Genomic DNA, 23,217 nt, shown 5'->3' on the forward strand with positions numbered 1-23,217 from the left:
AAGTCAAGGCCAGAACCCAGAGCCTCATTAGTTTTTAAGTAGCAAATGGAAGAAGAGAGGTTAGAGAAGACAGAGAGGGTGAGAACAGGGTACGGGTAGAGTGCTGTGGTAGGGATTTCAAGAGCGAGGGTTTGGTCAGTGCCATCCTGTGAGCACCCATTGAACACAGGGCAGGCACATGCACTAAGTCTCTGCTCGCGCAAGGACTTCAGGGAGGGGAAGTCAGAAATAACAAAGCAAGAAACCAAAGGGTATCAGAGTAGAGCTAAGTGATCCATGGTCATTACGTAAACGAAATGGACACCTTTCACTTCACTCCTGTTTCTATGATGTTAACACTTACCTGCCTGCCAGACTGAAATGGTTTTGCCTCCAGAGAAATTTTTCTGTGACTCCTAAGCTTGCTCCATTTTTGCGACCTTCTATGTTTTATGTAAAGACAAGGAAAAAAAGAATCCAGTTTCCATTTTAAGAACTTAGCTGGGAAAGGGAGATTAATTTTCTCGTCGATTATGCCTTTGGGGTAAAGCTCTCTCTTCACCTTTCCCAACCCCTTTGAATCAACCACTCACAAAAAAGCTTCTTTGGGAGAGTTCATTCTGAGCTTTTCTGTAAATGGGCGAGGTTCTACCTTTCTCGTTTGTTCTTATAAAGGGAATGGCCAGCAGGGCAAGTCACCTTTCTCCAAGAAAGACGCCAAAAATTGTCAACATGTGAATGTTGTTTTTCAAAGAATGAAATCAGATGCCTCTTATTTGGAAAAAGCTGCCCTGGAAATTAATTAAATCTTGTCATTGGTCAGAGTATTATCTTTGGCGCAAACGATAATACTACATTTTCCCCCCAGGAAAAGAATTTAGATGCCTGACTCAATTAGAAGCACACGCGCGCGCACACACACACACACAGAGATATGCTAAAGTAATAGTTTTTTATTAAAGGAAAACTTGGCTTTAATTGAAGTTCTGTCTAAAAGGCATTTGACTCCTTTGCAAGTTCAGAGTCATTAACTAGAGCTAAGCAAGTCTTACTTATTCTGAGAATTTAGAAAAAAGACTCTGAGGCCTATAACTTTTGCTGGGTTAATTGTGTGAGTTATCCGAGCTGGCCTTTTGGGGGAATGGTGAAATGTGGCTTCACACCATCGGAAGTACGTGCGGGGCTTGTATAAAGCGCGGGTGTTGTTATCTCTCAAATAGTACCAACAGGAAGTTCACCTGGAAGTGGACTTGGTATGCCACGCTCTCAAAGACACACTACTGACCCAGTTTCCTCCCCAAGAATTTTAGTGGTTGGATCAAGTTCCAAATGCCTCTTCTTCAGAAAGTCATGATACTCTTGGAAAATCTGAATTAAGGCTCTAGATCCATGAAAAGGCCATGAAAAGCCAATCTGTTTGTAGCTTGAATCTGTCTCTGCTGATCTGTCCCCAGGCTGGCTTTTAAGATGGCGTTTGGTCAAACATTTCTGCATTTTTGAGGAAGTAACTGCAAAATGATCTGAAGTGTAGTCTCGTGATAATCTAAGGGGCTGAAGCAAGGTTGATCCATCATTTCCCCTGCTTCTCTGATGAGTATAGAGGATTTGGAGTTAGGTGGTGGTAGGAGGGGAATCTGGAAGTCCGTGGTTTACATGGTTGCAGGGCTGTATCCATATTATTTCTATTAATAGGAGCTCATATTGTGAATCTGTGTGAGCATCTGTATTATTCTGGGCAAGCTTATTCACCACCTATATATATAAAAGCCTAAGTGACCAAATGACCATTCAACTGGTCACTATGATGTGCACTGACCACTAGGGGCAGATGCTCAACACGCAGGATCGGGCTCTCTCCTGTCTGGATTGGGCCTGTGGAGACTGGGCTGAAACTGGCTACCTCCAGCAGTCTTGGATTGTGAGAGGACACAAGCCAGGCCAAAGGACCCCACCGGTGCACAAATCCATGCACCAGGCCTCTAGTATATAATAAAAATCTTCCTTTTAGCCTTGGTGAGTTTAAGATCAACTATTGCTCTATCACAAGTTGTTAATTCTGTGAAGGGTATCCATTTTCTTTCTATCTCCCATTAAAGGAGTTTTGACATGCACTTCTCATTCTCCTCTTCTTTCGAAAGTTCTTGTTTCAGAAAATAAAGATGACCTTACCCTTAATGTACAATCTTAGGGGTGGCAGCTAATTCCTAGTTGCATTTCTGGAGATCGGTTAATAGAGTAAAAATAAATCAGCCTCAAAACAACAACAAAAACAATTCAGACCCATCCTGCATATGGCATATGACTATGGCAAGGGGCCGCATTTAAAATATCTGAATAGGATTGACCTCCTGAATGTTATTTAGGTTGACTTTTCAAATCCCTGAAAAAGTGAAATATTTTGTTTATGTATACATGGGTAGCCTCTCTCGCCTGCGCACGCATGCGTGCGTGTGTGTGTGTGTGTGTGTGTGTGTGTGTGTGGAGAGAGAGAGAGAGAACATTGCCTAGTGTGGAGGGTTCTTTTTCATTACTCATAACTGCTATTTAGAGCATATGTTGTAACTAGATTTAAGATACCTCTGGATCTCATTAATCAAGGTTCTAAAAATGCTAATCCCTGCTGTCCAGTGAATGCTAAGCAAATCCGCCCCGCACCCCTCTGCCTGCCTGGCAGTTCATCTGGGATGACGCTTCCCCAAACCTTAAAAGAATAACTGTGGGCCCGAGTAGGACTTGTTGCAAAGACATTCCAGGCAGTGAGTTTTCTCCGTGCTTTGCAGGCCATTGGGGAGAAGAGAGCGGCTCCAGATTCCGGCAAGAAGCCCAAGACGCCAAAGAAAAAGAAGAAGAAGGATCCCAACGAGCCCCAGAAGCCAGTGTCCGCATACGCCCTGTTTTTCAGGGACACACAGGCGGCCATTAAAGGTCAGAACCCCAACGCCACCTTTGGAGAAGTCTCAAAGATCGTGGCGTCCATGTGGGACAGCCTGGGAGAGGAGCAGAAGCAGGTGAGTCAGACTCCGTGGTGGCCACACGAATAAAAAGTGGCCGGGGTGGTCCTTACATCTTTACTTTTTTAAAAATCCTCACCTGAGGATGTTTTAATTTTTAATTTTTATTTATTTTAGAGAGAGAGAGCAAACATCAACTAGTTGCCTCCCGTACATGCCCCGACCAGGGATCAAACCCACAACCTATTGGTGTATAGGAAGATGCTCCAACCAGCTAAGCCACCTAGCCAGGGCTCCTTATATCTTTTTTTTTTTTTTTTTAATAATATTTTTATTGATTTTTAGAGAAAGAGGAAGGGAGTGGGAGAGAGAGAAAAACATCAATGTGATTGCCTAACATCAATTGGCCGCCTCCTGCATGCTCTCTACCAGAGACCAAGCCTGTAACCTTTGTAAGTGTCCTGACTGAGAATCGAACCAGGGACCTTTTGGTGCATCGGACAATGATGCTTCAGCCAAATGAGCTGCACTGCCAGGGCAATATCTTTTCTGAGTGCATATGTTCATTTAATATGATCACTTGCCACAAAATCCTTTCTAAGCTATGGAATGGAAGACACACACACACACACACACACACACACACACGAATATATGAACAGAACCCTTTCTCCAGTTATGTGGATTCCTCAGTTCCTATAAAGATGTGTGATCTGAGCCCATGTAGAGGAGAGGTGGAGGAAATCCAGGCAGCACCCTGCAAGCATAAACCTTTGATGATAATCTATAATAGGGGTGTCGAACTCAATCAGAGAAGGGGCCAAAATCTAAAATCCAGCCTAAATCGCGGGCCGAATGGTTTACTGAACAGTCATAAATTGTCATTGTGATGGAAACGCAGCGGAGTGCAGTGATGACAGCGCGGTGCGGGCCACATTGCAAGGCCTGGCGGGACGGATTTGGCCCGCGGGCCTTGTGTTTGACACATGTGATCTATAATCTCTTCACTTTAAATGATGTGGACTGATTTCCCCCTTTGTTCCAAAGGGGCACCACAAAGCCATGGGGCCCGTCCCACTTGCTTTCTCTGTGATCATCTTTCTGAACTCTCATGCTATCCCAGTGGGTTTCCAAACTTTGAAGCTGTCCCTGCGTGTCTCATAATTTTCCCCAGGCATTTGAAATGGTATGCCAGGTTCATTTGAAAGCTCGGCAGTGTGAGAGAGAGGTATTGGGAGATTAGCCAGGCTGGTGGGAGATTCTTCCTTAGGGTTTGGTCTCTTCTTCTCCTCCCTGCAACTCCTCCACGCAGTGAAGAAAAGAAAGGCGTCCCTGAGGGTCAGTCCTCCCCTGGCTCCTTGCGTGAAACTCCAATGACCATTAATAGGAGTCAGCGTGAAGAATAGACCCCTATTTGTAACAACATAGACTAATGATTTCAGGGTTGGAGAGAGGAAAACCCTTGGTTTTTTCCTTTCTTGACAAATCATGATATCATGTTTACCAACTGGTTTCGTTGGGAGGGTGCGACTATAGAAGTTGCCTGTGTGTTTGCAGTGTGCAGCAGACTGATTTTCTACCCCAGACAGGTAACCTGAAGGGTTTGGCAAATGGATTCACCCAACTTTTCAACTCAGGGAGAAAGATGGGCTTTGGTCTAATACTTAGCCATCAGGTCATTGTTAGAAAAAGAAGCCCAAAATCATCTGTAATATGCTGGGAAATGTTTATGTAATGCATGCATCTCACTAATGGACATCTCCCCACTTTCACTATGTACAGCTTTTCTCCTCTGCAAAAGAAAACCAAGGTCCAAGGCCTCTATCCGTTCTGTCTTCACACACTCTACCTATGGATGGTGTTTTGTTTTGTTTTTTTAAATATACTTTTATTGATTTCAGAGAGGAAGGGAGAGGGAGAAGGAGATAGAAACAAAAAGGATGAGAGAGAATCACTGATTGGCTGTCTCCTACATGCCCCCTACTCAACCCCACAACATAGGCATGTGACCAGGAATTGAACCGGGACCTATTGGTTCAGAGGTCAATTGTCAACCTCTGAGCCACACTGACTGGGAAAACTCATTACTTTTTATCATTTCAACCATTTGCAGCAAATGTTATTCTTCTTACATCCTTATTTACTGCCTTCTCATGAGATCCTTTACTATTACTCTCAAAGAATCTATGCTCCACCTGAAATATCTTTTTCTCATTTCCCACAGTAAAACATCAAAACTGTGTTCCAGTGAGGGTGGCTGGGTTTTGTTTTGAGGTGTGTGTGTGTGTGTGTGTGTGTGTGTGTATTTACAATGATCAAAGCCAGGGAGACCAGCTTTTTCTGTGAGTTTTGTTGTACTAAACGGTACAACAGGTATTGGACTGGGTGGTGCTAATTGTGGCCTTTCGACAGGTGTATAAAAGGAAAACGGAAGCTGCCAAGAAGGAGTACCTAAAGGCGCTTGCTGCATACAGGGCCAGCCTCGTGTCTAAGGTAAGCCGATCTCTGAGAGGCACATCTTCTGCCCTTCCCCTCCCGCACCCAGCATTGAACACATCAATGCAACTTGCCTCAGAGTTGACCAGAAAAGCCTCTTGCACAACTCCCACATTTATTTGTTTTCATTAAGGATTCCTGGCATTGCCGAAACCGGTTTGGCTCAGTGGTAGAGCATTGGTCTGCGGACTGAAAGGTCCCAGGTTCAATTCCGGTGAAGGGCATGTACATTGGTTGTGGGCACATCCCTGGTAGGGGATGTATAAGAGGCAGCTGGTCGATGTTTCTCTCTCATCGACGTTTCTAGCTCTCTATCTCTTTCCCTTCCTCTCTGTAAAAAATCAATAAAATATATTAGGAAAAAAAAAAAAGGATTCCTGGTATAAAAATATGATGAATTGAAGTAATTTCAGCTGCTAAATCAGAATGGTTGCCAAAGGACTCCCTGGTCTCTAGACGCATGGGGAAGCTGTTTAGACACATTTTAAATAGCCTCTTAGTCTTCCATGGAAGTCAGAGATGGAGCTGTGTGTCCATGGCCTGTGGTTAAGCTGGGAGGCATGTCTGTCTCGCAATGTGCGACATCATGTCATAAATCCACCAGTGACTTCATTATTGCAGGAGAGGAGGCTGCATTTTTTTACCAGAGGGCTCCATGTCATATAAATAAATAAACCTCATGACTATTTAAAATAAAATTATGCTCCCGGCACTGAAAAATAAAGACATGTGTATGTATTACACATTGCGTATACAACGGGCCCTGATGTATTATAAATGCACCGACATCCCAAAGCACATGTCACTCTAGATTATTATTACCTTGATCCAAAAGGAGCCTGAGCTATTACATGATATTATTTTAGCATTTAATTAACTTTGGTTTCAGCCCCCCTAGAATTTCGAGAGGCTTTGGGGAGATGAAATTGAGCTGAGGGTTTTTTTCCTGATGTATGTCCCCTGGCAAGCAGAGATTCCATTGCCTTGTCATTGCTTTTGCCCGCAGTCCCACATAGGGCCCTGGGGCGTGGTAGGCGGCAGGGCTGTTTGAAAGAGTGGGTCCCGAGTTGTCTCTCCTTCATCTTAAAATTTATCCTGCCGTGGGCCGTTGGTGGGACACTTTCCACTTCGTTAGAAGGAGAAAAAGCGGTCTTAGGTCACTAGTAAAGCCTTTTTCTGAGGCTCTGGAAGACACGCATTGAAAGTTAGGATGCCCACATGATCTCACTCACGTGCGGAATCTAAACAACAAAATAAACTGATGAACCAAGTGGATCCAGAGACATAGACTCATGGAACAGAGTGCGTAATCTTAGAGGGAATGCGGGGAAGGACGGGGAGTGGGAAGAGATGACCCAAAGACCGTATGTGCATAGGTGTGTCACCCATGGACACACACAATAAGGTGGTGAAGGCCTGGGGCAGGGGGTGGGGGCGGGCTGGAGGGGCTCAGTGGGCAGAAAAGGGGATATATATAATACTCTTAACAATAAAAAAACAAAAACAAAAACGAAAGAAAGACAAAATGACAGCCAACACAATAATAGCCATTCTGTGTGAATGAATCAAAACTATACCTTTTTTTTTTTTTTGTCAGATCAGCAAAAACTATAGCTTTTGGTGTGCCTCGACTTTTAGTAATAGTTTTGGGAGTTGAAAAAGGTTGAAAATCGCTAGTCTGTACCTGAAGGGTCACTTCCCAGGTTCCTTCTAATAGTAGATTTTATAAATCCGAGCGATAAAAATGCAGACGTAGACATTCAAAGTCATTTAAAGAGAGCGGGTACCAGCTGGATGGCTTCACGGTGACCTCACTACCCTGTCTCCCAAACCTCCTGGTTCTGTGAAGGATAAGGAGGAAATATAGTCTTTAAGAGGAATCACTCCAATCCCTGTGGCATCAGTAAAATATATATTTTTTGAGGCGGTAATTCTGTGTTTTTGGTACAGGATATAATAGCTAGTTTCTCTCTAGGCTGAGCCTCAGATGGTGGTTTATAGCAGGTCATGCAGTCAGTCACATGAGTTTTAGACATTCTTCCCTCACCTATGGCTGCTTTGGTAAATTCTGGGACTCTTTGCAAATACTTGGTAAAATAAACCATTTCTCATGCTGTAAAGTATTCTAAGGAATCCAGTTATGTTGTTCTTATGCCCAAGTGAGCACTGTCATACAGTCATCACGCACATACATGGCTTTGGTGTTTTCCGGTAGCTGTGGTTGTCAGTAAAAGCTGCTAACATTTACTCAATGCTTCATGTTCTAAAATTCCTCACACACATGAATCCAAGGCAGATACCATACAACCCCATTTTATAGACAAGGAAACTGAGGAACCACCGGATGAATTCATTTGCCCCAAATCATAGAGATCTCAAGTCATAGAGGCGGATTGGCACTCAGGCAGTCTGTACTCTTAAGTCAATATTTAGTGCCAACATCAATGCTGAAGAACCGTTGCTCTTCGATATGTGTATCAGTCATCTGTCACTACAATACAGCTGCGTAACAAGCAGCTGCAAAGCCAGGGACCTGAAAAGAGAAGGGTTGATCTCAGGGTGCCAGTTAGCTGGTTGGTTCTTCAGATTGAGGTCGTGGTGGGCAGGATTAGCTAGATCTGCTCATCTGTCTGCCGTGCGTGGGGAGGTCAGGAGTGAGGGGCAATGGACTCGTTCCCGTAGGTGGCAGGCAGTAGGCGGGCTCTTGAGCAGGGAACCTGGGCCATGCACGTTGTCATCACGCACGTGGCAGTGGTAGTTCTGAGAGGCAGTGTGTGCGCCAGAGTACAAGGCCCCGTGAGACCTCGCTTTCATCACATTCCACAGGCACAAGGCCGGCCCCAGGAAAGAGGTGGGAAATTTGATTCTATCCCGGGACGAACTAAAAAGCCACCCGGCAGAGGGCTTGGGGACGGGGAAGCATGCATCCTGGTGGCCATCCTGGAAAAAAAAATGCTCACCTCTGTTAACTGCGCATGCATTTTCATACTTGGGCCTTTCCCTCCCGGAATGCAGGCGGCTGCTGAATCGGCAGAAGCCCAGACCATCCGATCTGTCCAGCAGACCCTGGCGTCCACCAACCTGACATCCTCCCTCCTCCTCAACCCTCCACACGGAGCGGTGTCGGCGGCGGCGGCCGCGCCCCAGGCCCTGCAGCAACAGTCACTCCCTCGCTCCATCGCTCCCAAGCCCTTGCCCATGAGGCTGCCCGTGAACCAGATCGTCACGGCGGTCACCATTGCCGCCAGCATGCCGTCGAACCTTGGGGCGCCGCTCATCAGCTCCCTGGGTGCCAGCTTGGTGGGCTCAGCATCCGCCACGCAGGTGAGCCCGTCCGCGCAGACCCCTCAGCAGCAGCAGCAACAGCAGCAGCTGCAGCAGCAGCTCCAGCAGCAGCAGACCCAGCAGCAGCAGCTCCAGCTGCAGCAGATGCACCAGCAGCTCCAGCAGCAGATGCAGCAGCAGCTCCAGCAGCAGATGCAGCAGCAGCTCAGCCAGCAGCACCTGCAGCAGCAGCTCGGCCAGCAGCACCTGCAGCAGCAGCTCCAGCAGCAGCTGCAGCTCCAGCAGCAGCTGCAGCACATGCAGCACCCGGCGTCGCAGCCTTCACCGCGCCAGCACTCGCCTGGTGGCGCCCCGCAGCTGACATCCCCCGTCCCCGCCATCGGGAGCCCCCCGCCGGCCTCCCAGCCGCAGCACCAGGCGCAGGTACAGTCCCAGACACAGACGCCAGTGTTGCCGCAGGTCAGTATTTTCTGAAGACGCGCAGCGAGCCGAGTGGCAGGCAGGCGGATGGATGGATGGATGGATGGATGGGCACTCGGTGGCCAGCGGAGGGTCCACTGTCCCCATGGTGGAGACTCCTCCATCCCACGGCGGAGACTCGGAGGTCGGAGGTCGGTGTTGGCCCCGCAGACAAGCATCGCCGATGCCACGGCCCTCCGGAGTGTCTATGAGATAGGCAATAAGAACCACAGCGTAGCTGAGCATCCTCCCCTCGCAAGTGCGAAAACCGCGTGGGTTTTCCACAAGACAAGCTGTGCTCTTGGATGTGATGCCTTTTCTTAATTTATTCAGGCTCTACCTACGATATGTGAATCAAACCGTCTCCTGAGTCCTGGGACCGGCCGAGGGCGACGGGGGCCTCTCTGAGTCACCGGACGTGACTGCCTAGACGGCACTTCCAGGCCACGGGGCCTCCTGACCCCCCCACCATGAAAAGCACAGTTGTAAACTACCTGAACCGGGACAGTCCCATGTCATACAGACATTGGTATGACATGGCTAGTCGATGGCATTTTTTTGGTCATGGAAAAATAATAATAATGTAAATCACAGACTTTTGCCAAAGGTCTTATTTTTTTTCCTCCTAAATATCTCCAGAAAAAGAAAGAAAAACAAAACAAAACACACAAAAAAAACAACACAAGTGATTAGGTTCAGTTATTGACTCATTCCCACTCTTTACCCACGCTGTCTCCAAACTGAACAATATCTAATGACCGCGTTAGCCCATTATGGCCATTCCAATTAGAGGGAAAGAATGTGAATATTATATTCTGTGTTTTGAGTGACAAGTTTCGAAAAGTAAAAAAAAACACACTGTATTTTTAAAAAGGGAAATGAACTTAAATGAAAGCAGTTATTACAAAAGTTAAGATTTAAAGTAAAAAAAAACAAAAGCGAGAGTTTTTATTATGACGTACTACCGGTAGACTATGTAACAGGCTCACCGCACCAGAGTAATCAATGTAAATATTTTCTTTCCGAGGTGTACGTTTTCCTATCATGTGTTGTAAAGTTTTCATACACGAGGCTTTAACGTAAACACTGATGACCACCGACCATCCATTGCTACGTTGCTTATTGTGTTTTTACGCTGTTTTATACTTTTTTTATGAGTTACGATAGCAGCCATTGAGTTGTTTGTATTTTGCTTAACTGAAACAACAACAAAAAAAATGCTTTTATCTTGCTATAGAATAAACACATTTCCGTAAAGACTGTGGGCTGTATTTTGACGCCACAAGCCGGACAGCTGTTCACTTTTCAAATAAGACGATCTGTCACGTTTCCCTTTTGGTGCCTTGAATATGTGTAGGCCACACCTTCCCTTCTCAGTTGGCAATGGGATGTCAGAGCTAAGGGTGTGCATGGCCTGGCCCCAAACCAGGGCCCTTGAAAAACAACAACAACAACAACAACAGAAAATACTTTGGAAATAGTTTGGGGATGATCCTTTTGTGAAGGGGCAGGTGCGGAAGGAAGGTAAGTAGAGAGGAAAAAACCTTCTCTGAGAGGGTGGGAGCTGGCCTGGGTTGGCGATTGCTCTTAAAACCCACGCTCATTCTTAAGCCAAAATAATGATTTCCGTGCCCATGCCGTCTCCCTCCCCCTCCACCCCCTCGCTCCTGATGGCTCCTCTCGGAGAACGCTGTGACCACGGTCCCCAGTTGTCTTGCATGATTAATTACAGCATCTGTCGTGTCAGAAGCTGTAATGAAGAGGTCTTGATAAAAATTGCAAATTACCACTGGCAACAGTCTTCCCCTGCTTATGATGAAATAAAAATTAAAAACAGCAAGTGTCAAGCCTGACCAGACCCTCATCCGGAGGAGAAAAAAAGAATACACACACACACACACACACACACACACACACAACCAAACGAGGGTGTGAGTGGTCGGGTCCATAGTCAGCGCGCGCGAGGCACTCAAAGCATAATGGACTCTGGATGCTCTAAAGTTGTTGCAGCTCAAAGAATATTTACTGTATGTTGTGGGCTATGAATAATGAATCCGGCTTTAAATATTTCATAGTCCTCCTGTCCTCTGTAGAATGTACAAATATTGAACAGCAAGAGACTCTAATTATAAATTTATAGATTTCTTGCTGTAGAGAAATGTATGTCTAAATGGAAGCTTTTCCTAAGATGCATGAGCTGACGGGTCTCACTGTACAGGTTTCGGACGGTCCCTCGTCCCGTCTACGAGGGGGCAGCTGTACCCCACACGGAAGGGATCTGCTCGTGTCAGATCCATCTGAAGCAGAACCGACGGGGGGTGGGGGTGGGGGGTGTGATTCTGTGGATCCAGACGAACGTTCCAGAACAATAAGAGCCGTTTTACATTCTGTTGTGAAACCTTTAGACAAATGTCTTCAGAATTAATTGCTAGACTCCTTGTGACAGTAATTGTGTATTAGTTCTGTAATTGTCATCTTGAAAACCCATGAAGTATTGCTGGGGGGAAGAAGTGTCACTCGTGATAAGGCTTAATTGCAAGTGAAGTCTGTGTTCCACTGTTTGCAGTGAGAAGCAGGTGTTGTACCATCTAGTAAATGACTTTGGAAATCTTGGGTTTTATCACATTTGATTAAACGCTGAGAGGCCACCGATGGTCCATGGCAAGGGGGAAGAAACATAGTTCCGTCCCTCCAGGTTAAAAAAATTAATCATTGGGCAAAACTATATAAAAGTCCTCTTTCTCAGGACTCACTAAGAATATGGTGAATCCACTTGGATTTCCATTTGTCCATGTGTTCCTGGTGCTTGAAAGCAAGAACTTGGTGTACTTTGTGTGGTGGTTAAGGTCAGAAATAAATGGGGGTGCTGAAAGGTAGGCCTGAGAAATGTGGAAGCTGATTCGTGGGGCGCCTCAATGGCCTTCAAGCCTCCCCCTTAAGTGTCCACAATCATTGCCAAGGCCCTCCCGCCCCCTCCACCTCCATCACACCCCTCTTCTCCTCTGTCCCCCCTGCCGTGGGCACATCATTTTATTACTCTGCCTAAACATGCTCTCATCCTCGCATTAACCTGTATGCCGCATGATGTCATAACCTACGGGGTTTCCCTTTGTAGCCGATGCGGGGTCATTAGTTCCTGACTCCCCAGAACAAAGGCCTCCGTGCCTTTGTCGCAGCATCCTTTCTGCGGTAGATTCTCACCTGACGGGGCTTGAAGGCTTCCCAGACAAATGGATGCCTAGCTGGAGAGTGAGCAGAAGTCCTCTGCCGCATGCATTCGGTGGCCTTCGGCTGTCTGAGTGGTCTCTCTCCCCTTTCTCACTCCACGGAGCTCTTTTTTCCTTCTCAGCGCTGGACTTCAGTCTAACCTCCCCTCCTCACCCTCCCCCTCCACTGTCTTTGTTTGGCTTTTGTTTCGCAACAGCTGTTATTATCGTTTTTTTGGTCAGCTGTGATTGCTGGAGGCAAAATAGGACCAGATGGTGTTTTGCTATGCATGAATGGGGAGTTGGAGGGGTGGCGATTGAATAGGCCAAGTCTGAATGGTGTCTGTGCACCACCTGCCTGCCTGGGCCGCGGCCGCACATCACAGGAGCGTGATCCGGCTTCGGGTGGGAAAGTGGGGAGCGGGCTGGTTTCCCCCATATTTATTGATCTCCCATGCGCTGACCGGATAATCCAGGCAATCTGAGTTAATTGGATATGACACAGCTTGGGCGTGCAATCTCTCTAGAATTCCTGGTTTGCTTAAAGGATTTCATTTTTTCCCAAAGTAGACACACACAGGCACACACATACACACACACATACACACACACACACAAATAGCAAAAGTTACTAGGCTAAGTAGGCAAAGTGGCTAATATAAAATTATGTAGGTCCCAGGAGCATAATTCTGTACTACATCATCCGTACATTGTATTGTGCCTTCACATCCCAAGTCAAGTTTATTAGCCAATGTCAAAGCAAGCCAATAAGAAATACGTTTTGAAAAGCCTAAGATTGTGGACTTTAAGAGCCTAAGGCTGAGGTGTCAGGAGGTGAGCACATCTCCCTGATATTTGTATTAGCTCAGAAGGTCAAAGTGAATCCTGAGATGTAGCGAGCCCTCATCTTTGTAGAGTTTACCCGCCCAGTAATGCGCGTTTCTGAGAATGTGCCTCACGGGGAACACCACACACACACACAGACCTGATTAGAATGTGCTTAGGAACTGCCAGTGCTCGCTGTTTCTCTTCATTCCTCAAACTGTAGCGAGGGTTGCCAACTAGCTGAAGTACTAGCTTCAAGGACAGACACTAGCCGGGGAATGGGTTTGACTCCGGTTGATTGTGATCCTACAGGTGTGTGTGTGTGTGTGTGTGTGTGTGTGTGTGTGTGTGTGTGTGTGATTGTGTTGCTCCATGTGTGGCTGGGGAAAAGCTCAATCATCCGGAAGCCTGGTGTTACACACGCAGGCAGCCCCGTGTGCCCCAGGCCTAATTACTTACTAGGTTTACTCCTGCTACACGCCAAACAAACGTGGTGATCGGTACGGATGGACAGAGGCGCAAACATAAACATGGCCCTCGGTTTACTCTGTGTGTGTTTGAAATGTTCCAACATGGGAGCTCAAAAAGTAATAGTCCTCCTGACCTTAAGGAGCCTTAATTTGTTTTATTGCAGTGGGGACATGTACCCACCAGACAAAGTGATTCATGTGCCAACGAAAGACAGAGAACAAATGAGGGGACGTGTGAGTGTGTGTGTGTGTGTGTGTGTGTGTGTGTGTATGGGTGTGTGTGTGTGTGTGTGTGTGTGTGAATATAATTTGAGAAAATTACAATGTATTTGGAAAGGGAAGAGATTGCGATTGGGTAGAAGTGTTGGGGGAAGTTGCATGGACTTCCAGCCTGTAAGATGTGCCCGGGAGGGTGGGTAGGACTCCAGGGGAAGAGGAAGTCCTCTCATGGTAGATCTAGGAACTGTCTCCAGGCAGGGCAGAGAAGGAGAGAAAACACTCAGGTTGAAAGGACGGCCACCATCCGACTCCAGTAGATTGTAGTGAATCGACCAGGGGTGAGCAAATGCAGAGGATTTTAACTTCCTTCCAACAAGGGTCACTCCCCTGCGCACTGCAGGCTGAAAGAAGAAAGTGGAACAAGATTCTCACTTGAAATGTACCTTCTGGCCCTCGCTGGTGTGGCTCAGTGGAAAGAGCCTCAGACTGCGGGCGGAAGGGTCCCGGATTCGGTTCCCATGGACGGCATGTGCCTGGGTTGCAGACTCAAAGGGAACCGATCAATGTGTCTCTCTCACATCGACGTTTCTCTCTCTGTCTCTCTCCCTTCTACTCTCTCTCTAAAAATCAATGGAGAAATATTCTCAGGTAAAGATTAAAAAAAAAAAAAAAGGAAATATAGATGCTCATGATTTGCAGGCATAACTACAGCTTTGGCTTCATGCTCTTTCTCTCTCACCGCTCCCATCATTCTGGTGCAAGAACAGGCACCAACGAAGCCGGATCCAGGCCCTCTTGGGTACCAGCTGTACAGCAAGCCTCCTCCTCCCGTTGGCATGGTGAGGGAGATGGTTCTGTGCGTGGCTGTGTGCGAGGGAAGCTCTGCTCACCGCTGCTGGAAGGTGCCTCTCGGTGCTTGAACTCCGATGATGAAGAAGTCTGGCTCTGCTGCCAAGTGGAACCCCAGGTGGCACCGGAGGGGTGTTGGCCATGATCTCCATTTCATTTCAAAGAAGAACCTTCACAGGCAGGGACCATGGGCATGAATGCTCCCGCACATGTCTCAGCACAGGAATCATGGTCTCCTGTGAAACCCTCATTATCTCTCGCGTCTGTGTGGTCCTGTCCTCTTCACAGGCCGTTTTCTGTGGACACCTTCACTCGGTTCCGCTTGAGATCGGACAGGAGCTTACCTCCTGGGACACATTGGGAAACTGAGGCACGAACAGCATGGGGACTGGCTCCAGTTGCCAGTGTCTCTTTGCTGAGAAGAGGTGAAGTCAGAACTGGAAGGGAATGCTTCTCATTCTAGGTCTCCCGGGACATCATTGACCTCAAGTTGGCATATGTATGACATCCCTGTGTATTTGAAAGCATGAATCTGTCCTGTGTTTGTACACAGGACGTATCAGTATGTGCATGAGAGAGTTAGGTGCTACACATGCGTAGAGGACACAGGCCCAGGGTGGCTCCTGTGTCCCACGGGACAATTAATGGCATGGGAGGAAATTACCTCCATAGAGTCTGGCCTCTTGGTGGCCTTTTTGTGGATGCCAAATTAAGACATCCATTTGGCTGTTTGGACAGTTACCTGGGAAGAATGGCACCATTTTCTCCATAATAACATTTTTTTATAAATTGTGCCCAAATGCTGGCATTCCTAGTGTGAGACTTTATCATGATCAGAATCCTTTGGCCCAACAAATGCGAGTACAGCTCTAGTTCTCTGGGAAGTAGGACGTAATTCCGTGGAGTAGATGCATGATCCTTTTGCATGTAGAAAACAACTCATTGTTGCCTATGTTATTTGGAAATAGAAATTTCTTACAAAAAAAGTGTGTCTTCTCATAGTTTATATCCTAAAATCTTGATTAGCCAGGAGATCAGGACTATTGTGGGGGGAAATCTTTAAGATTTAAATATACTGAAAGGGTGGCAATAATATTTGCCTCTAGGTCTTCAAAATCCCCAAAATGTGCTTCCTGGGCTCAACCAGCTGCTAGACACAAGCAACCAGTCAAAACGGAAGCTCTTTTAGAATGGACACGGATTCTCTTTCTTGGGACGGCTTCACTCCTCTGAGGAAAACTATTTATTTGTAAGCAAGTGTGTTTCTTGCTGAAGAACAATATTTTTTGTCTGTTGGGGACAAAATATATACTGTGTTCATACTGGGAAGGTCAGATTTTTGTATAGTTTAGATAATTGTGTACGAAGGTTTAAATTCTTGAACCCCAAACTTCAGAGATAAGTGATTTTTTTTTTTAAGTTGCTCTTCTCTCTTTTTTTTAAAAAAAATATATTTTTATTGATTTCAGAGAAAAAGGGAGCAGAGAAAGACACAGAAACATCAATGATGAGAAAGAATTATTGATCAGCTGCCTCCTGCATGCCCCCTACTGGGGATTGAAGCCTGCAACCCAGGCATGTGACCTGGCCAGGAATCGAACTGTGACCTCCTGGATCATAAGTTGACACTCAACCACTGAGCAACACTGGCTAGACAAGTTGCTCTTCTCTTTAATTGTTAAAACCTTTTACATAAGTGAGAGATCTCATCAATGAGAAAGCTTCCTATGGCGTTTTCTGGAGGGAAAACCTGGGACCCACACCCCCCCAGAGCATATAACCAAAGGAAGTTCAGGAGGCTCCACTCTTGGCCAAGTTCAGATGCCAAAGTCTTCGCTGCACATAGAGCAAATGAACAGAACTCGGCAAAGCCATTCCACCTTCTCAGCGCTAAACTAACTCTCTGCAGAAGCATTTCTGAGGTCTGGTCACGTGGTTCCCGATTCCTGCTAGGCACCTGAGCACACAGGTGACTAGGCCTCAAGTCCAAGAAGCCAGAACGCAGCTGGCAAAGGAGGAGATTCCTGGACTCGTGCTGTTTGGGGGCCCAGCATCAGCCGGGAAACAGCTCAGGCCCAGAACAAATAAGCTCCATTTTGTCAAAGCCTGTGTTCTGAGAACAACCCAGGGTTTTATGCCCGATGCAGATGGTGTTTATAGAGCGTCTATGAGCTCAGCGTGCGAAGTCGTCATAAAACAGACTGGGGTTTGGTATAATTATTCACAATTACTATTGTATAATTGGATGCCATAACTATTGTATAAAAAATATTTGAAGGAGTCGACTCCACTCCTGCTCGCGCAAGAGTTCTCAACAATAAGGGACATATGCCGTGAACATCATAACATGGTTTATGGTGTTTGCAAACTTCCTGGAGGCTTTGGCAACGTGGCAAGCATGCAAGGCCAGGTTCTGCTTCTTGCATGCTTAGGTAGACCAGTTGTCCTTGCTTAGCTCCAGTGGCTATCACTTCTTCTACTCACCCAGGAGACTTCAAGAGCCAATGGCACAAGGCCATGCAAATGAGCAGGTGGGCGTGGATAATAGTGTTTTAGCAGTTAATCAGAGTGAGGGAAAGGACCCACTTTTTTTTTCAACTTTCTCCAGAGGGAAAGGACCCACTTTTTTTTTTCAACTTTCTCCAAGCCAGCAAAGGAATGTTCTGTTGGGTCAACTCATGGCAATCGGCACATGGAAACAATGCTTATTTTAATTTAATGTTTCTGGGTGGGATGAGTCAATCTACAGACAACTATCATTATAGAGGGTTTCCCCAAAAATATATGCACACACTTTGACCAGTATATTGCAACTTTATTTTTATATTTTCTTTAAAAAAAATGTTTTTTATTGATTTCAGAGAGAGGAAGGGAGAGAGAGACAGAAACGTCAAACGTGAGAGAGAATCGTTGATCAGCTGCCTCCTGCACACCCCCTCCTGGGGATTGAGCCCACAACCCGGGCATGTGCCCTGACTGGGAATCAAACCATGACCTCGTGGTTCATAGGTTGATGCTCAACCACTGAGCCACACCAGTTGGACACAACTCTTTCTTTTTGGCTGTACGAATGATGATACCCCTTTTGACCAACTTGGTTTATGTTATGATACAAGCAACCCAAGGAATTGTTAATAAAAGAGAACAGTTTTTCTTTCTGCTGGGGAGGGCTTAGGATTTTATTTCCTACACCCTAGCTTTTATTAAGAGCTCACTGTGAATGTATTACTTATTAGCCATTCCCACTTTTTTATGTTTACAATTTTTTTTTAATTTTTCTCTGAGCGTTATGAAATAGAGTGCCTATGAATTTGACCTCCTATGCTTTATCTTATCTCTCTGGCTCAATGTAGGGATAATATTAATAATAATCATGTTGAGTCGATCACTTATGCATTCATTCAGCAAATATTGATGTGGCACCTTCTCTTTCATAGAGATATATTCTGATGGGGATATGGGTTTATTAATTCCCTAAGTATCTGGGTACCCACTAAGGTGAAATGGATAGAAAGAAGCAAGAAAGGGGGGAAGGGACAGTGTTGAACTTCAGGTTTGAGCACAGTCACCAAGAAGAGGTCACTGGGAGTGTCCGTGGGCGAGGGAAGGAGCTGGGTGGCCAGGTGAGCATCCAGCCAGAGAGAACGGTGTGGCCAAAGCTCAAGGCCGCCAGTGTGCTGGGGACACCGTGGGAAGCCAGTGCAACTGGCGGGGAATGGGCGTGGGAGAAGGCAGATGAGGTCCTTTTGGAAAGTGGGGAGGCGGGCTGTGTTGGGTGGGGGTTCTTCATCGTCACAGTGGCTCACAATAGCTGTTCATTTCTGTCCGTAGGTTGATACTATTGTGGAGATATATATATATATTTTAAAAGTTCCTTAACTTTCCCAGCTCCACACTGAACTATTTATGACTGGGATGAGATGCTGTTAGGGATTTGCTGCAGAGCAGTCCATAATGTGGACAGTAGATGGGAGTGGGGAGGGAGCAGTGTTGGCCGTGGGTTGAGAGATGTGGAAGGTGGGTTATGGGTACACAGAGGTCATGCTAAGGGGGAAGAAATGCTAGATTTGACACTGACCCAGCTTGTCTCGCCTTCAAGAACACCTTACCTGTGCCTTTCACTTTGAGTTTTCTCTTTACATCACCTCAACCCTTTTGCCTTCTGCTTCTGTAGGAGCCCACAACAGGTGCTCAAAAAATAGTTCATAAAGAAATAGAATTAGCCAGATGCATTGTTCTGTTCATTTCTGTTTTAATTAGAACTCTCAGTGGCAGCAGATAAAGCCCCAAATCAAATTGGCTTAGGGCAGATAAGGGAATTTATTTGCTTGTGCAACTGCAAAGTCCAGGGACAGGACTGCCTTCAAGCGCAGCTGCTGCCAAGAGCACAAACAAGTCATCAAGGCCTATTCTCTCTCTCTCCTCTCTGCCCTCTACTGTGTTATGTGCACCTGCGGGTTCCGCTCACAGACTCTTGGAAGTACCAGCTCACACTACATTTATCGCTGGCCTTCCAGCAGAGAGAAAAAGAAAGAATGTACTCCTCTCCCCATCCCAGAAAAATCTCACCATCTTAGTTGGCTCTGCAGGAGTCTTGTGACCAAGCTTAAGCCAGTCACCGTGGAGGAGCGTAATGTCCTTCTCTGGTTGGCTAGGCTTGAGTCGCCTGGAGAGGATGGACCCATCTCCTCTGGAAGTACATGGACCGAGAATGGGGAGATAGGGTTCCCTCACGGAAAACCAAGTACTGTTGCCAGAAGAAGAGCGAGTGGAAGCTGGGTGGCATTCACAGTGCGTGTAAAGTACTTTCTGCAAAGGAACCTTTCAAAGAGTTGGCTGCTCTAGAGCAACTCCCAGGAGGCTGGCAAAGGGCAAACGTGCCTTTGATGAGTGCCAACACCATTCGTTTTGTGGCTTTGGGAATGCTTTTCCTCTTGCTCTCCGCTTGCCTTTTAAGCAAGGCCATTGCCTAGTGTCAACGCCAGTGTCTATCCCTCCAAGTGAAACCAGATGACCTGTCTATGTTCCGATTGCCTGCCCTTGGCTTGATGTATAAAACAAGGAAATTCTTCTCTACGACACCCACCCAAACACAGACCTCACAGGCCCCCTCTTTTTAGGTTCCCCATGTGGCTGTTGAATAAATGATTGAATGTAGGACAGCACTGAACCTTCTTAACACAGGCCCTCCAAACAGCCAACACTGTGAGATGCTTTTCTGGCATTGGGTAGTGTGCGTGCAGCAAAACCATCTATTGAATGTTCATTCTGGCTATGGCCTTGTGGACAAAATAGACTGTAGAGCTGCCATCATTTGGCAAAATCAGTCATTATAGGGCCTCTGGGGGGGGGGGGGCGGGGAGGGCTGGGTGAAAATGGTGAAAGTAGTTTTTAAAAACCTCATAGACACAGATGATAGTATGGTGATTATGAAAGGGAAAGTAGGCTGGGGGAGGTAGAAGAGGGTAAATGGGGGATCAGTGGTGAAGGAAGGAGACGTGGCTTGGAGTGGTGAACACGCAATACAATATACAGATGATGTGTTATAGAATTCTACCCCAGAATCTATATCATTTTATTAGCCAGTGCCACCCCAATACATTTCATTAAAAAATAAATGAGAGAGAGGAATTCTAAGAAGAAAAGTCTTGGAAAAAAAAACACCCACAAACCCCAATTTGTTCTTTCTCCCCCAAAATATCGTGGCTGATGTTCACTGTTTATTTCAGGGTCCCTTTTCAGCATTCGGGTTTTTCCTCCACCATCAATCACTGTCAATTTGAAAAAGTACAATACTTAGGGTCATTTATCTGGACCTAGTGGAGTCTAAAATTATGCAGCTTTACTCAAATCTATGTGAATAAAGACTGTCACTTCTGATTAATGACATGTGACTCGACTGTCTCACAAAATCATCGGTGCCAAGCACGCTTTACAGAAAGGTTATTGTGTAAGGTCTTCCCCTCGTGGCTCTGCTTCTCCCTCTAAGCCTAAGAGTCCTAGAGGCTCCCATTTCCCGGCAGGAGGGAAAGAAAGCAACTGTTGAATGATTTCAGTTGTAATTGTTCCCCAGGTTCTTGGTTTGCCCAACCCAGAGTGTTCTCGAGTTGAACATCTCTTGCACTCGGTGGTTAGGCCAGCTTAGGCTGCTGCTGTTTTGCAGTTTTTGTTGCCAACATATGTTATTGAAAAAATAATCCATGTAAGTCACTAATCTCACTCAGATGATGCGGAAAATAAAAAAATAGCGAAACACGTGCCAATTCATTGTCAATTACACTTCCTGTGAGTCATCCACTGTCTTCTTGAAGCGTAACATTCCACTTCAGCCTCATCCCAGAAGCACCGAGAAGGAGAGACAGAGAAAGCCAACTCTGCAGGAGAGAGAGCCGGGACTGAGAAAATGAGAGAAGAGGACTTTTCCATATAAAGTGACACTGTGTCTGCTCTCGCCTCAGCACACGTCCACCAAATCTCTTCCATCCCTGGGAATGGAAGGGACACCACTGACGACCAGCCGTCCGTCACGTGCCCCTTAGGGTGACTGAGGTAAGTGGGTAGGAGAACATAATGAGGGATGGGACCATTTCCTCTCTGTTCCAGATGTTCCCTTCAAGGTGGAGGGAACTCTCCAATGTGGCACTCTGGTCTTCCCCTCTTCATCCATGCTTGGGGAGTGGGGAAGAGGACCCCATTGATGATAAATATGAAGGGAATTACAGAGTATAGTAGGCTGTGGTCTGAATGTATCCTGTCTACAGGGAGCTTAATTTCTCTGCTTCTCCTACCTCTGTGGGGAAGCTTGTCCAATGCTGATAAGACTAGACAATTAACTCTTCCTGATGTGGGCAGGGCGGGGGGTTGGAGAGGGTAAACTCACGTGACTGCCATTCCCAGTGGGCCTCCCACCTTTGTCTCTACTAACTTAATAAGGTGATGTTTTTGGCCTTCTTTTTTCCTTTGTTTCTTCAATTCAAGTAGAACCCTACAGGCTGAGCTTGTGTTGGAAATTAGGCTTAATCTGCACAGAGTAAGGACTTCCTGGAATGTGCCTTTTCTCCCTGTCCGGTGAGTGAGTCCCTGAGAGTCACGTGTACTCTCTAGTATTTGAATGACTTACTTCACATTTCCTTTTTCCATGAGTCTCTTCCCCTTTCAGAAAAAGTGAGCAGAAAGAAAAATCTGGATCACTATCTCATAATGGAAACTTGTCCTATCATTTGAGATAAGTAGCAACCGACAAGGATAACCCAAACAAAGTGGAACCATGCTAATCACATCCGATTTCAATACTGAAGGTTCTGAGCACAGGCCCTTGTCTGTCCTTATTCAAAAGGGAGATTATCAGGTGTGAGATGCCAGAGGGCCTATTAGTACCAACCTGAATTTTTCTCCAGTTGAAAAGGATCAACTTTCTAGGTAAGACTCTCAATATTATTTAAAATTGCATCCCAGTGCCATTTAAAATCACATCCTCTAGACCCATGATCAGCAAACTGCGGCTCTCGAGCCACATGCGGTTCTTTGGCCTCTTGAGTATGGCTCTTCCACAAAATACCAAGGCTTGGGTGAGTCTAGTTTGAAGAAGTGGCGTTAGAAGAAGTTTAAGTTTAAAACATTTGGCTCTCAAAAGACATTTCATTCGTTGTCCTGTTGATATTTGTCTCTGTGGACTAATGAGTTTGCCGACCACTGCTCTCGACCACCCAAAGTGACTTACCTACCTTGGAATACATGGTGTCTGCTGCATTCTACCTTTTAGGAAACAATGATCTGCATGAGTGCATTAAAAACACCCAGACACACGCACACATATGCACACACACTCATATTCTCACACACACACTCACACACACTCACATATACTCTTATACATACACACACTCACACACAGTCTCACATATACTCACACACACATACTGTTAGACACACACACTCACACACATTCTCATACACACACTCACCCCTACTCTTACACACACTCACAAAAACACATCTCATATGTACTCTCACACACACACACATACTCTTAGACCACATACTCTTAGACATACACAGACTAACATACACTCTCATACACATTCTCATACACACACTCACATACTCTCACACACAGTCAGATACACAGTTCTCAAACACTCCTGTGCATGACAATCCCCAGCAGTGCTTATTTCTGACCCCGCAGGTTTGGCATAGATCCTCAAAACACCTATCTTCAACCAGAGTCCAGGCTGCACCAACACGGCCGCACACTTGGGGAATCATAGCACGCTGCCCTAGCCGGCCCCTTGTATCTTCCAAACAGCCCTGCCTTCTCGGCTTTGTTGATGTCCATCCCTACTGGTCTTCCTAGGAAGCGGAGGACTAAAGTGAAGCTGGAATCCAGATGAATTAAGATGCACACGTTTCTTAACCTTTCCTCCAGCGAGGAGTACATCCATGCCTACAAGTGGAACAGCTGCTTAGAGTAAATAGATC

The 23,217-nt window shown here is 46.1% G+C and overlaps 1 protein-coding gene across 2 annotated transcripts in view; it reads left to right on the plus strand.

Annotated features, from left to right (window-relative positions):
* TOX3 (TOX high mobility group box family member 3) overlaps nucleotides 1–10,376 on the plus strand; it is an 85,136-nt gene extending 74,760 nt beyond the window's left edge. Inside the window, exons 5-8 of one of the 2 annotated variants that reach the window (XM_045582877.1) lie at nucleotides 2,760–2,987; nucleotides 5,343–5,423; nucleotides 8,442–9,170; nucleotides 9,504–10,376. In XM_045582877.1, the coding sequence (XP_045438833.1) occupies nucleotides 2,760–2,987; nucleotides 5,343–5,423; nucleotides 8,442–9,170; nucleotides 9,504–9,578 (1,113 nt within the window). In that variant the 3' untranslated portion in view covers nucleotides 9,579–10,376. Of the gene's footprint in view, nucleotides 1–2,759; nucleotides 2,988–5,342; nucleotides 5,424–8,441 lie in introns of both variants that reach the window. The other variant, XM_036440765.2, reaches the window with a different exon arrangement.
* The last annotated feature ends 12,841 nt before the right edge of the window (nucleotides 10,377–23,217 follow it).

This window comes from Pipistrellus kuhlii, unplaced genomic scaffold (assembly GCF_014108245.1).
Source record: "Pipistrellus kuhlii isolate mPipKuh1 unplaced genomic scaffold, mPipKuh1.p scaffold_m20_p_17, whole genome shotgun sequence".
Taxonomy (NCBI): Eukaryota; Metazoa; Chordata; class Mammalia; order Chiroptera; family Vespertilionidae; genus Pipistrellus; species Pipistrellus kuhlii.